Below are 14,925 nucleotides of genomic sequence, written 5' to 3'. Positions count from 1 at the left end.
GCTCCAGTTTGTGCCTTCAGTTTCTAGTACATTTCACCACCTTTAAATCAGGTTTTGCAGTGCCAGCATTACATCCAAATGCGGTTCCCACTCTTCAGCAGTCTGTGTTGAGGAAGGAAGCTCCTCCCTTTCTCCAGCTGTCATTGTCAGTGTGGTCTGTCCTTCATGAAAGATGGAAGCCCTCACAGCCAGTTTCCCCTCCACTCTGCAGCCTTGCTGACTGCAGGCTTCCTGCTCTCCATTTCATCTGAATTCAGACAGGCATGTGCAGCAGGGTCGGGGGGAGCACAACCATGGGTCAATTAGACCCGCAGTTCCAAATTATGCATGAATGTGTCGTATGTGATAAGAGGCTACAGAGACTGAAAGCAGATCAGGAGCAACATCTTAGTTTGTAAGCAATGCAATACTCGTAATGGGGTTTCTGCTTCAATGTGGATTTGATTAACATTCCTAAAACACAACTAGCACAAGGAGTCAGTAAGTACATATGACTGAAGTGGGATACAAATAACTGAAGCAGTTCCTAGATGCTGCTACAAGAGGCTTCTATGTATGACTCTGTATGTCTGAATTCTTTTCTGAATGTAGTATTATTTGTTTGTATGCACATCTGATCAATGATCATAATAAAGCTATTCATTCATTCATTCAATAACTGAAACAGGATTAGGACATTCATGGGCAAAGCCTTTTCTGGACCAAAACCATTTTTGAAGAGATGTCTGGCACTTTCAAGGACTGTGTGCTTATTTCCAAGACTGCCCACCCTCTGCCATCTCTGCATTCCTCTTGCCATTGCCTGGCTAGTGCCCCTAGCATCTATCAATTTAAAGGGAGAGAATCACATTGGAGAAACCCCACTTTCAACTTCAGCTTATAGGGACCCCTCGTCCATATCAACAAATAGGATGGGATGACAAGATGGGCATAGGAAGAGAGGACTGAGTGGAGAGGGGAAGGTATAGAATAGGGATTCTATTATTAACCAGAGATATCAGGAGCCCCATATTAATGGGGGGCCCTATAGTTGGATGGCCCGCCTAATGAGAGTGCAGTCTAATGAAGACAGAGGCACATGGTGCCTCTGGTCTTCTCCAATGGACTGGGCCTCTCATGAGAGGGCTAATTCTTGGTCGGTGAGCCAAAGGGGGGGCAGGAGTTTTGAGGGCTTCCTGGACTGCTTGCCCTGGGTCTACGAGTCCAAGAGTGTCCTTTGTTGTCATGGGCCAAACCCCAGGATCCTTTGCCTGCCCTCATATACATAATCCTTCCTAGGAAGTCATCTTAATCCCTTCCCAGGGTAACAGAAAACTAGTGCCCCCTCAATCCCCCAATACCATCTAATGTGTGTGTGCGAGAATCTATGGCTACAGGGCTCTTGCAAGGGCGCTGGGGCGAGTGGTGTGAGTAAAGGGTTTAAATGCCATTTCCAAGTAGAGGGCAGGCAACTGATGCCAAAAAGGAATGATCACACTGGGCATGCCCCTCGAAGATCATGGCCAATGTTTGCCACTTTACTGTCGGCCTGATGCCTTGCCCACTGTCTGGTGACTTGAGCATTAGAGAGCTTGCTGGGATGCAGCCTCAGCAGACGAGGAAGAGGGAGGGGTCCCTCTGCCCAGAAGCCAGAGGCTGTGAATCTGCAGCTGGACAATCATCTACAAGATGATTCCCAGGTTCAAAGATTAACCACAGGTTCATCTACCCGAGCTTTCACCCTGATGGAGGCCAATGGTTTTCTGTTGGTTAATAGTCCACATGATGTGAAGCATTATGGAGGCATGATGCTGCACTGCAAGGATGTTGCAGACATCAGTGGTAGCACGGGAGCTGCTCAGAATGGTCACACAAATGGCCTCCACGCATGTGCAAAGGACCACACTGGGCCAAGGAAGGTTCAAACCAGGCTGCCACCAAAACGGCCTACTCTGGGGGAGGCTGGTGGTGGGGAGCTGCTGGTGGTGGTTGGGAGCTGCTGCTGGTTTTGTTCAGTTTGACTCCCAGCTGGTGAGCCCAGCTCAAACTGAGCCGGCTCGCACACCACAGATTACACCTGGTCACAGGGATTAAAGGAAAAGTGTAAGTGGCTACACAGATGTTATTATGGGCTTCTGTCTATGTGCTGTGAGGCTTCAAGACTATTTCTGCCTTGTCTAGGTTAATTGACATGTTCTGACATGTCAACCCTATCTAGGTTAATTCACACTATGGATTCATCCAGGGAACAATTTATATATCCACAATTCCTTCACAGACACCTCATTGTAATTTTTCTCTCTTTTTGCCCTTTCCTAATGTTTCCTGCTCTGCAGTTTAGCTCTCCCAAAGCCTCAGGGTCAGTGCTGACCAGAGCTTCTGTAAAAGGCTGGTTTATGAGGCCATCCTCCTCTCTGAATAGGACATGGATGACCTTTTAAGGATCTTACTAATGTCTTCTGATTAGTTGTTCCTTGCAATTTAATCCAGGCTTCATAATGATTATGTAGCATTTTGGAAAAAAGATAAAACCCAGCAACCCAGCACTAGAGGACAAGATGGAAAATATCTCTACAGCTACCATGTATTTGCCTTTTGTGCTAAGGTAAGATGGAATAAAGGACAACCAGACACTGCAAAAGACCAACATGCTGAAAGTGATGAACTTGGCTTCATTGAAACCATCTGGCAACTTCCTTATTAGGAAAGCCACAGTGAAGCTGACAAAAGCCAAAAATCCCAGGTATCCCAGGACACAATAAAACATAGTGACTGAGCCTTCATTGCATTCCACTATGATTTCTTCTGCAAGAGAATGCAGGTCAAAATCTGGGAATGGGGGAGCAGTACATAGCCATGTAGCACAAATTCCAGCTTGAATAAAGGAACCACAAAGAACAATGCTGTTTGCCATTCTTCTCCCTACCCACTTTCTAATCCTGGTTCCTGGTGTAATAGCCATGAAAGCCAGTTTTACCATAATAGTTTTTGCCAATATGCAAGAAACAGCCACTGAGAAGATGATTCCAAAACAAGCCTGTCGTAAATAGCAAGAAACTGCCTGAGGCCGGCCAATGAAGAGCAAGGAGCAAAGGAAGCAGAGCAACAGGGAGACAAGCAGAGAGTAGGTGAGGTTCCGATTGTTTGCTTTGACAATGGGTGTGTTCTGGTTCCTGAAGAAAATTCCAAGCATCAAAGCTGTGATTAGAGAAAAAAATAGAGCTAAGAAAGCCAAAATGTTCCCCAAACATTCTGAGAAGGAGAGGAAGTTTATCATCTTGGGAAGGCATTGGTTTTGGTTCCTGTTTGGATATTGGTCTTTTGGGCATGTGAAGCAGTCATCCATGTCTGGAAAACAGAAAACATTTTCTATTACTCCCTCAATCTCACCCTCACTTTTCTTCTCACACTAGTCCCGTTACATGAATGTTTCTTTCTCCACTTATTAGAATTTATAACATTCCTTTACAAAAGGTTGCCATGGTATAAATGCAGAGATTTCAGCCACTGTAGGAAATAAGAAATAAAGAAACAAATAATCAAAAAATTATTATGGGCATTGGATTTTAATCTGCCCAAGTCCTGCAATCCTAACTGGGTTCTTCCTCTGGGTCCCACTTTTCTTTAGTTGTGACCATGACAGGGTCTTTTCTGCCATGGCAGCTGGGCTGTTGAATGCCCTCCTGATAGAAATGAATAAGTTGCCATCAGTGGCCATCATTGGCTGTCAAGTAAAATGGGTGTTTCCCCATGATGTAGCTGCTTGTTTGTATTCTGCTTTTGTATTCACAAGCTGCTGCTTGTTTGTATTATCTTGTAAAATACTGCATTTAATCTGTGCTGTTAAGTTTTGTACAAAAGTTTGTGCTAAGTATGCTGCCTAACTATGCTGCCTCATCATGGCAGGGGGGTGTTCCTGGGAGGGATGAGCGAAGTACGTCAGGAGGTATACTCCCAGTAGGGTCACCCAAAGCGTGAAGGTCATCCCAGCTGCCCAGCTAAAGCAAGCAGGCCCCTATATTGGGCAGCAGCGATATAGGAAGGTGCTGGACGTGGATGATCACTTCAGTGATAATTATAAAGGCATCATTTCATACTGTGCGGGAGAAGGCAATGGTAAACTACTCCTGTATTTTATCAAGAAAACCACATGGATAGACAAAATGGAATGACTGCTGATGTAGTGCCAGATGATGGGCCCTTCAGGTCAGATGGTACTCAACATGCTCCTAAGGAAGACTTGAGGATCTCTCAGAGTACTGATGGTGTTTATGACGTGGTTAGGCTAAAGCCTTTTGGACGTCTAGCAGCTGATGTTGCTGTAAGGGAAAAGAAAATCTGAAGCTGCAAAGACAGAATTACAGTGGGAACATGGAATGTAAGAAGCATAAATATGGGAAAGCTCGACACAGTGAAAGAAGAAATGAATCAACTACAGACAGACATCTTGGGCATCAGTGAATTAAAATGGACTGGAATGGGTGTTGCTTTCATAGTCAGGAAGGATATAGCAATGACGGTACTTGGATACAATGTGGTCAGTGACTGACTAATATCAATTAGATTTTGTGTTCTTCAAGTCTATGCCCCAACAACTGTTGCAGAAGAAGAGGTAGTTGATGAGTTTTATGCTCAAGTCCAGTCTGAAATTGACAGAACATGCAAGCAAGATGTGATGCTGGTGACTGGAGACTGGAATGCCAAAGCTGGAAAAGGTAAGGAGGAAAACACAGTCAGCCTATATGGCCTAGGAAACAGAAATGAAGCATGAGAATGACTTATTAGTTTCTGCCAAGCCAATGATCTCTTCATTGCTAACAGATTCTTCAAACAACCAAAGCGGTGCCTATACACATGGACATCATCAGATAGAGTACATAGAAATCAAATTGATTACATTATTGGTGCAAGGAGGTGGAAGAGCTCAATTATAATAGCAAAGACATACCCGGGGGCTGATTGTGGAACAGATCATGAACTGCTCATGTGCAAGTTCCAAGTCAAGCTAAAGCGGAAAAACAAAGCTATTCAGCTCCCACGATATGATCTTGAGAATGTACCCACCATTTTCAAGGAGAACATCAGGAACCACTTTGAAGTTCTGAACCTCATTGATCGGGAACCAGAGGAATTGTGGAATGAAATCAAAGAAGTTGTTAAGGATGAATGTGAAAAAAGACTGCCAAAGACCAAGAAACAGAAGAAAACAAAATGGATGTCAGAACAGACGGTGGAAATTGCCAAGAAGAGGAGAGAAGCCAAAGTCAAGAAAGATAAAGACCTCAGTAAGGAACTTAATAGGGAATTTCAGAAAGCTGTTGGAAGAGACAAGAAGCAGTACTACAATGACATCTGTAAAGACCTTGAGGATGGAAATAGACATAGAATAACAAGGCAAGTTTCCCCAAAGATCTCTGAACTCAGAGGGAGGTTCCAGCCTCAAATTGGTATGTTAAGGGGTGCCAAAGGACAGATAGTAACTGATTCAGAGAAGATCAAACAGAGATGGAAGGAGTATACTGAAAATCTGTACAGCAGGGACGTCAACATCCAAAATACTCTAGAAGATATTCCCTACTTGCAAGAACCTCTAGTACGGGAAGATGAAGTTAGATCAGCACTCCGGTCATTACTAAGTTGGAAGGCTGCAGGAATTGATGGAATAGCTACAGAAATATGGCAGGCAAAAGAAGAAGAATCAGTCAAGGTTCTAACCAAACTATGCCAGCAAATTTGGAGAATGACACAGTGGCCAACACATTTGAAGAGCTCAGTCTACATACTCATACCAAAGAAAGGAGACTTAACAGATTGCACAAACCATTGTACAATATCCTTAATTTCACATGCTAGCAAAATAATGCTCTGGATCATTCAGCGCAGATTTCCTGTGTGGAAAGGGAAATGCCGGATGTTCAAGCTGGTTTCAGAAAAGGCCGAGGAACAAGAGACGTCATTGCTGATGCACGCTGGATAATTTAGAAAGCCAAAGAATACCAGAAAGAAGTCACTATGTGCTTTATTGACTACAGAAAAGCCTTTGACTGTGTGGACCATGTCAAGTTGCGGAACAACCTTAGGAAAATGGGTGTCCCAGAACACCTCATTGTTTTCATGAGAAACCTATACACAGGACAGGAAACCACAGTCCAGATGGAACCTGGTGAGACTGGTTCCAGATCGGCAAAGGAGTAAGACAAGGCTGTATACTTTCTCTTTCTTTATTCAATGTATATGCTGAACATATACTGAAAGAAGCTGGATTGGACGAAGATGAGCATGGTTTTATAGTTGGATGAAGAAACATCAATAACCTGTGCTATGCTGATGAAACCACTCTGATAGCTGAGAATGCAGATGATCTGCAAGCTCTAGTAATGAAAGTCAACGAGCACAGTGAAAAAATGGGACTACAATTAAATATAAAGAAGACTAAACTAATGTCAATGGGTACAGCAACTAGCCTCAGAATTGCCAATGAAGACATTGAAGTGGTGGATAGCTTCTGCCTCTTAGGATCAACTGTCAACAGTAAATGATCCAGCAGTCAAGAAATACGCCACAGACTAGCACTTGGTAGGCTTGCAATGAAGGCCTTGGAAAGGATATTTAGATGCCGAGATGAGTCTATACCTACAAAGATTAGAATCATTCAGACAATGGTTTTCCCCCATGATACTCTATGGATGTGAAAGCTGGACTTTGAAGAAGCAAGATAGTAAAAGTATTGACACTTTTGAACTTTGGTGCTGGAGAAGACTTTTGAGGATACCATGGACAGCCAGGAAAACAAACAAATGGGTCATAGAACAAATCAATCCAGTATTTTCACTAGAGGCACAAATAACCAGGCTCAAACTATCATATTTTGGACACATTATGAGAAGATCCAGATCCCTTGAGAAATCCATAATGCTGGGAAAAGTGGAAGAAAAGAGAAGAAGAGGATGACCAGCAGCAAGGTGGGTGGACTCGATTACAACAGCAATGAATGCACCACCGAGAGACCTTAAAGGCCTAGTTGAAGACAGATCATCCTGGAGAGAATCTATCTATGTTGTCACTTAGAGTTGATACCGACTTGACGGCACTTAATCAATCAATCATTCAATCAATTTTTGGAAAGCCAATAGAAACATTTTTGAAATGGCTCTTTAAAAACATAGCTGTGTTTTTATCAGGCTCTTTAATTAAGTTTTAAAATTGTTTTTATCTCATTGCCAACCACCCTGGGGACTTGGAACCAAGGGCACTATAAAAGTATAAATAATAAACATAGCAGTAGTATTAGTATTAGTAGTATTAGTAGTAGTAGTAGTAGTAGATACATCAATGGGGGGATCCTCCTAGAGATGATGTATCATGACTTTGCCCAGTATCATCACTGTTTTGAATTAAATGTGTGTTCCCCAGCCAAGTTCCTGGGTCATTTTGTCAGCCAGTGTCACAGGAATAGACCTCATTCCTTTTATCTTGGAGGCATATGGGCTCATTTGTAGTGTTATTGCTACAACACACAAGATCTCCCTCTTCTGAGTGGGAAAACCAATGTAATATATAGTGCATTGTACATTATATCTCATACCATTGTGATCTGAAACTTCCCCATCTGGACATGGAGTACAGTCATAGCAGCAAAATGTTTTTCCCTCCTTCATTTTCCTCCTGTAACCTGGATGACAATTGTCATTGCACACAGCAAGTGGCAGCACCTACTCAAAAAAACAGAAGAGCATAATAGGTTATTCTAAAGGATGTTTTCCAGTTGCTTTCTTGAGGAAATTCGTAGCAGAACATATGGTCCTGCTTCCCAGAGGATGAGATTCTAAAAACTACATAGATATCAAGATATGGCTGGGAAACAGGGGTGGAAACATTGCACGAAGGGGTTCAGAGAACCCAGGCTGCTGCACTCAGGGGCCACACCTCATGAGCCAGCCACACCCTCTGCATCTGAAAGATGCAGAGGGCATGGTTTCACTCACAAACGGGGTAGCGCTGTGTGATTCTGTTTTTCATAAACTTAGCCAGTGCCAGCTTCTCAGCCTGGCTATGAATGCATCTTCTTGCCTTTTAAAGCAGGGAGCCACTCCCAGCCACACTGAGAACACAGCACTGGCTGGAATTTGCTCGCATACCATGTCCAGTATCTGGGCATGGCTAGGGGGGCCACTGGTGGCAGGTTGAATCAGGGCCATTGCTGGCCTCGCTATGCCGCTGCTGGGAAATACTGAAACCCTTGAGCTACTCCCAGGCAATGAGGGAATGCTGAGCTTGATGAACCAATTATTTGATTCACTATAAGAAAGCTTCGTATGTTATCGATGGCTGTGTGTGCTTGACAATATGTTTTCATTCTAGTGGTTTGCATAAGAAGTACATGAATATCCTTGCAAACTGTATATTTAAATATGCCTTTCACTGAAGTCAGCAGAATCAGGGGCGTAACTATAATAGGGCAAGGGGAGACAGTTGTCTGGGGGCCCACTGCCTTGGGGGGGCTCCCAGAGGCAAGTCACATGACTGACTCCCCCAGCCACGCAGCTGCCCGGGCTTCCTCCAGTTGTATTCATCCTCCGAAATTGATGTGAGTGTTAAGACCTGGAGCTACCAGAACAGCATTTCTTTCTCTGGTACCATTAAATGACTTGCATCATCTACATTTTTAAAAATAATTTAAGATGATGTTCCATTGTGGCACATAGGTTATATATACATTTTACTATGCTTTTTGTTACCACTATTCAGCCTCATTTAAGATTTCTTTACTTCATGGGCTGAACTTGGGGGCCTGGGGTGTGTGGAGGCCCTGGACTTTGGGGGGGGCATTTTAAAATCTTGTCTCTGGGCCCACTCCAACCTTGCGACGCCCCTGAGCAGAATGGAAATCAAAAGAAAACAGGCATAGTTGGGATGGAATGGAAACAATGAGATCCATCCATTCATAGCCCTTGCATTCTACATAGGTAACTCTGGATTTGTTTTTCTCATGTGAAAGGAAGTGAGGAGGGTTTTAACCAAATATAATTATTAATGGATTTTAGAAATTCAACACTTATGAAACCAGATTGAAGGATACAAATGCAGATTTTACAAAAAGATAATAATGCACAACATTGAAGAACTGGGATTTGGAATGGTTTCAAAAATGCCAGAAAAAACACCCAAAATCATGCTTAAGTATATTCCTCTGGTGCTTCATCCTTAATCATACATGAGTGATGTGACTGAGATGCTTGATGCAGTCCAGGATGAGTTTACCAGTGGTCAAAATTTGAACATTTCCCCATATAGTCTTGCACCTTAGAACCAATAGTGGGATCCCACCTCATTAAAAATGCTGTGCCATGTGATGGGCTCTTCATTCATGATGAATTCTCTGCCTGGTAAAGCCTGTGGATCCATCTTTCCTACTTTTACTCTTAGGAAGGATTGGTTGGGGAAAGTAACCCAGTTGATAATATCAAATCCAGCTGCTAATTCACCATTCTCATCAAAGGACACTTTGTCTCCAGCACTATTGTTAAATGAGATGTTCTTCAAGAAAGAGAGAAGCTAGATTGGAAGATGCAAACAAAGATTTTAGAAAATGATGAGAAACAACAGCATGACTTATTTCATCTTTCTCACAGTAATATTTACTAGGGATGTGCAAGAACCAAGGTTTGTGCACAAGTTCGGCACTGCGGACAGGTGGAGGGCGAGTGGGATCTTTGAGAAAAAGGAAGGCAGGTCCTCTCCTGCTCTCCACCCACCTGCTGCGGTAGTAGTGCCTGTCCCAAGAACCCCTGTGGGGCACCAGCATGCCCTCTGCACATGCTATTGTGTGAGTTCTTTGAATGAAAAACCAACAGGCTGATGGCAGAACTGTCTTTAAGTTCAAAGTAATGGCAATGCTTAGCATTTATATAGCTCTTTTTGACTATCCAGAGTAAATGACATACATGTTTAATATTTTATATTAATATCAAATATTTATATTTAATATTTAATATATGTATATTAATAGTATTTGGATATGAATTTGTATAATACTATTTGTATAATATATGGAATATTTACATGAACTCTTAAAGATGACTCAAAATAATGGTTTTCATATAGCAGCTGGAGGAGGCAAGAATGAATTTTTGAGCGGAAGTGTTTTGCATATGTTCAGCCAGTGAGTTGCTGCTTGACATAAGCAATGAAGGAAGGGTTTACTGGATCATAGCTCAAGCTCACTCATAGTCTTGGGAACATTTCTAATACTACATCAGTCGAGTATTTGTCACTGTACTGTGTCACATTTAAATGCATCTCTGTTAACATCAGAATCCCAGATTCAAATGAGAGAATGACATTCTTTTCCATGACTGTCCCCACTTCATAGAGCAGGAAGGGATACTGATGTGACAAGTAGCTGCAGCCACAGAATCTTTGTGTCCTTGGACTCCCAATAGGGCCAGAGATGTGCTGGAGGGAGACATACAGCTCCTATGCGGCATGCCCAATATGTCCATGAAGAAACAAAGCATGAGGACTACCTCAGTATCTGGACTCATTGGCAACTTTCAACAAATGGGAAAAGAAATTATGGGGGCATAGAAAATATGGTAGTTTTTAAGGAAGGAGGGATGTTCTGTGCAGTTGGAGTCTCTGGTCCATTCCATGAATCACACACCATCATACACTGGACTCGCCTGTAGAAAGGAGCTGATTTTGATATGAAATATTACCTGCCAAGGTTGAAAAGTTAGAAGATCCAGTCTGTCTCTGCCCACCAATGTTCTGAAAATGGGCCTGGATGAAATCACCTCATGTAAAGCATGTGATATGATATGTATTGCATTGTAGATGCTGTAGCTTTGCCCAGTCATGGTCATTTCAAAAAGAGTCCCAGGGAGGCTGTCTAATTTCTCTTGGCCACTGCAAGTCTCTTGGCCATCTGTAACCTCATTAAAATCAGAAAATAAGCAGCCGAATGCCTGCTCCCAGAAGATCCTGAGGAAACCATCTCCTTTGGGAGAGTTAGGATGTATGTTCTGCAGGAATGTTGGGAACCCCAGGACTTCACTGGAGTGAATTGCAAAAGACAAGGCACCATGGAAAACCTGTACATCAAAAGCCTTTAGCATGTTATTGGATGAGAAATCCCACTGGGCCGTCATAATCCATACTTTGCCTATTGAAGTCACTGGGACATCTTCTAATACTGTGTATATGTACACAAACCATTTTAAAGATGCCATGGTCACAGGTTCTGCATTTATAAGAAATACTCTGACATTAGCATTCATTAGTGAAATGGCCTTGGCAATAATGGGTTCTGCTGCTTGGAGGGTCTGAATTGATTGGCTTGTCTCTATAATTTGAAACATTGCTGGTAATTTTTCACTGAGGGCAGTACAAATTCCATGTTTGGAAAGCAATGGAAGCAAGGTTTGCACAAACCTTTCTCCATTATCATCATCCAATGCAATGATCCCCACCCATACCCAATGGAAATGCAGAAGTAGATGGACAATCCCCCTGTACTGGTGTCCTTCATGGGGGACCATTCGGTAGAAAAAAGGGAGCTGGACTTTAACTCTCTTCGGTGGAGCTAATATACAATAGGCAACCTAGAGAGAGAGAGAGAGAGAGTTCTTAACAGCTGAACTGTTGCTAAACTTTAAGAAATCATCCCAGATATCTTAAAAGATTAAGCCAAAGGGGTGGATTCTGGAGAGAGAGAGAGAGAGAGAGAGAGAGAGAGAGAGAGAGAGAGAGAGAGAGAGATCTTAAATGTTTTTACATGGAAGGAATGTGAATGAATTTAAGGCAAATGTGCTTGCATTAAGGGCATTCAATCTGAAAGTATGACAAAGTGATGCCATTCAGACCAGATCTTAGGGCCCAAATCCAAGCCTCTGCCTCACTGGGACACTCTAGCAGCCCTCTTGGTTGTGGGTAGAAGCTACCCTAGGCAGCAATCTCCTCCCCTTTTGGTCAAGCATGGCATGAATTTCAGCTCAGAGACAGTGCTGAGATGCAGCCCACAGCCACTGCCAGCACGCCTCCTTACCACACCCCCTCCTGTGCTTCAGCTCTCTCCATTCTGCACATCACTGCACAGGACTTCTGACTAGTTTTTTTACTGGGGCACTTGGGTCTCTTTTTTCACACAATTTTCAGTTGCTTTTGCAGCATGCAAGAGCGGAGCTGAGAGAGTTCTAAGTGACCGGCCGTGATCATATTGGAAGGCACAGGAGCAGGTAGAAACAGGTGCCCACCACCAATGCTTTGAGACCTGGTCTTGTGGTAACAAGCATGACTCGTCCCCTTAGCTAAGCAGGGTCCACCTGGTTGCATTTGAATGGGAGACCACATGTGTGATCACTGTAAGATATTTCCCTCAGGGGATGGAGCCACTCTGGGAAGAGCATCAAGGTTCCAAGTTGCAGGCAGGAATCTCTCTCAGCCCTATCTTGGAGATGCCAGGGAGGGAACCTGAAACTTAGATGCTCTTCCCAGAGTGGCTCCATTCTCTAAGGGGAATATCTTACAGTGCTCATATGTAGTCTCCCATTCATATTCAACCAGGGTGACCCTGCTTAGCTAAGGGGACAAGTGCTTGCTACCTCAAGACAAGCTTGCTACCACAAGACCAGCTCTCCTCCCACTTCAGTTGAGATCTGACTAGTGAGGAAGAAAGTTGGACTGTTGCCTCTCATGATTTGGAAATGATGGGCTGGTTCACATGATCAGGATAATGTTGGTTTAACGGTAAGCTAGGGGTTCTCCAGTTGTGTAGGCATCCATGGAGCATGTTGTGTGAACTTGAGGGGAAATTGACAATGTTGACTTGCCAGTGTGCCAAACTGACATCAAGCAGAGATTGGTTATCTGAGTAATGTGTAGATTCGAGTTAAACCTGTTAAATTGATAGGATCCCGGTAAGCCGATCTGATCCTGATAATGTGAACTAACCTTGCTATTCTATTAATGCAACCTATTATCACATTAGCCATCACATTAGCCTTTTTCCCCACCGTCATCATATTGGTGGCTTGTATCCTTGTACTTATATATTCACATAATATAACTTTATCAAGTACAAGAAATGTAGCAAGAATCCAGCCCCACATGCACATTTTGATGGAACTGCATATTTTCCCCAGCTAGGTAATGGACAGTTATAATGAGATGTAAAAGTTTCGTGCTTAGACACTCATCGTACCTGTGGAAACTTGTAGATGCTTAACATAGTATCCATTTGAAGAGAGATTTCTGAGTCAAGTCCCCCAATGACAGCTACCAAATTATTTTGCTTATCACAGTGGAAGTTAGGAACAATCCTTTCTGAACTGGAAAGTAATTTCAGGGTGTTCTGATGAATCATTCTTGCATTTGAGTAACTGTCATAGATGTGGAATCCCAGGCTGATATTTGGTAGGATCTTGAGATTCTCATTGACCTCCTTTATAGCAAACGCCAAGGAGAGGACATGCTGGTAGTTTTTTGGCACTGCACTAGAGGAAGAGGTGGATTATGTCTAAGTATTTAAAGTATGAATATTTTTTCATTAAGTACTGTTTTGTCATTATGTACATCATTAAAACTACAGATGTTATTAGCAATGAAGTTTACATATCTCTTGTTACATGAAGATGAGGTCATAAGGGAGTGGGGAAAGATTAGAAGTAATGTGATGTGATGGAGGAAGAGGAGGAATATAGAATAATATAGGACGACAGGAAAATGTGGAAAACACCAAAAACATCAATTAGAAGATATGCACATGGAATGGTTAATAAGCCTGCTTCTAAGTCAAAATTAATATGTAATTTAAAAGTAATATGCGGACTGTGTTCTTAAGAGTGCTTGTATAACATATTTGTAGTGGATAAAATCTGAAGTAGTACATGTTAATGGAGGAGGAAAAAATGGGTTTTCTTACGGAAGTTCATCTATAAACTTGGTTTGGGGGTGTTCACTGAAGGATATTTCATCAACTATGCAGCCAAATTGAGTAGCAATTGCTCCAACTATTAGGTCCCCTGCCTGATAATATTTGTGTGGAAGCTGGAAGAGATCATTTCGAGTACACATAACGGTTTGTGCTTTGCAGTCAGTTCCAGGAAGATGCAGCCAAATAATGAGCAGCAGCAACAGCAGTACACCTGCCTTCTTGAGGATATATTGACACATCACACTTCTCCATCTGTTGTCCACCAGTAATCTGACTACAACATCCTTCCCCAGAGGAGAGCTGGTCTTGTGGTAGCAAGCATGACTTGTCCCCATAGCTAAGCAGGGTCTGCCCTGGTTGCATCTGAATGGGAGACTTGATGTGTGAGCACTGTAAGATATTCTCCTTAGGGGATGGAGCCACTCTGGGAAGAGCATCTAGGTTCTAAGTTTCCTTCCTGGCATCTCCAAGATAGGGCTGAGAGAGATTCCTGCCAGCAACCTTGGAGAAGCCGCTGCCAGTCTGTGTAGATAGACCAATGGTCTGACTCAGTATATGGCAGTTTCCTATGTTCCTATGTTCCTAGTTGCTCTTGATACGCTTGATAAATGAAGACGGATCAGAGAGGTGGAAACCTGCCACTATTCAGATGCTCACTCTAGCTCAGAATGGCACAGGAGCATTTTATATAACATTTTGGATTGTTTTGTTGACTGTATTTAGGACTTTACAAAACCTATGTGTGACTGGACAAGATGAAGGATGATTCAGAGTAATTTGAAATAATTACAGCGTTCAAAGTCACCACCCCCGAGTATCATACTGGGAATAGTGCCATCTGCTGAAAAGCAGAGGAAAACAAGTTGTTTGGATCACACCACAAATGAGTGGAAAAAGTAGAGAGAAAACAGTAAACCCTTAGGATGGAAACACACAATGAGGTGGCACATCTGAGACAGAAATGTTAATGCTGTTACTGATCTCCCGCCTCTTCCTTGCTGCATTGTGCAATG

At 42.8% G+C, this 14,925-nt stretch overlaps 1 protein-coding gene across 1 annotated transcript; it reads right to left on the bottom strand.

Annotated features, from left to right (window-relative positions):
- Positions 1-2,428: 2,428 nt before the first annotated feature.
- Positions 2,429-9,384, bottom strand: LOC128331031 (vomeronasal type-2 receptor 26-like). Its single transcript, XM_053264396.1, has 3 exons — positions 9,307-9,384; positions 7,565-7,691; positions 2,429-3,327 (listed from the first exon to the last, which is right to left on the bottom strand). The coding sequence occupies exons 1-3, from the start codon at positions 9,382-9,384 to the stop codon at positions 2,429-2,431; spliced, it is 1,104 nt and encodes a 367-aa protein (XP_053120371.1).
- Between the last annotated feature and the right edge of the window lie 5,541 nt (positions 9,385-14,925).

The sequence above is a fragment of the Hemicordylus capensis genome, chromosome 6 (genome assembly GCF_027244095.1).
Source record: "Hemicordylus capensis ecotype Gifberg chromosome 6, rHemCap1.1.pri, whole genome shotgun sequence".
Lineage (NCBI taxonomy): Eukaryota > Metazoa > Chordata > Lepidosauria > Squamata > Cordylidae > Hemicordylus > Hemicordylus capensis.
This window is presented reverse-complemented; position numbering and strand designations above follow the sequence as displayed.

Bases quoted from the DNA above. Each gene is read 5' to 3' on its own strand.
- LOC128331031 (XM_053264396.1), bottom strand. From the start codon at position 9,384: ATGGATCCACAGGCTTTACCAGGCAGAGAATTCATCATGAATGAAGAG. The intron at 7,692-9,306 runs GTGGGATCCCAC...TTTTTTGAGTAG, and splicing joins GGCACAGCATTTTTAATGAG to GTGCTGCCACTTGCTGTGTG. The intron at 3,328-7,564 runs GTATGAGATATA...TCTGTTTTCCAG, and splicing joins GGAAGTTTCAGATCACAATG to ACATGGATGACTGCTTCACA.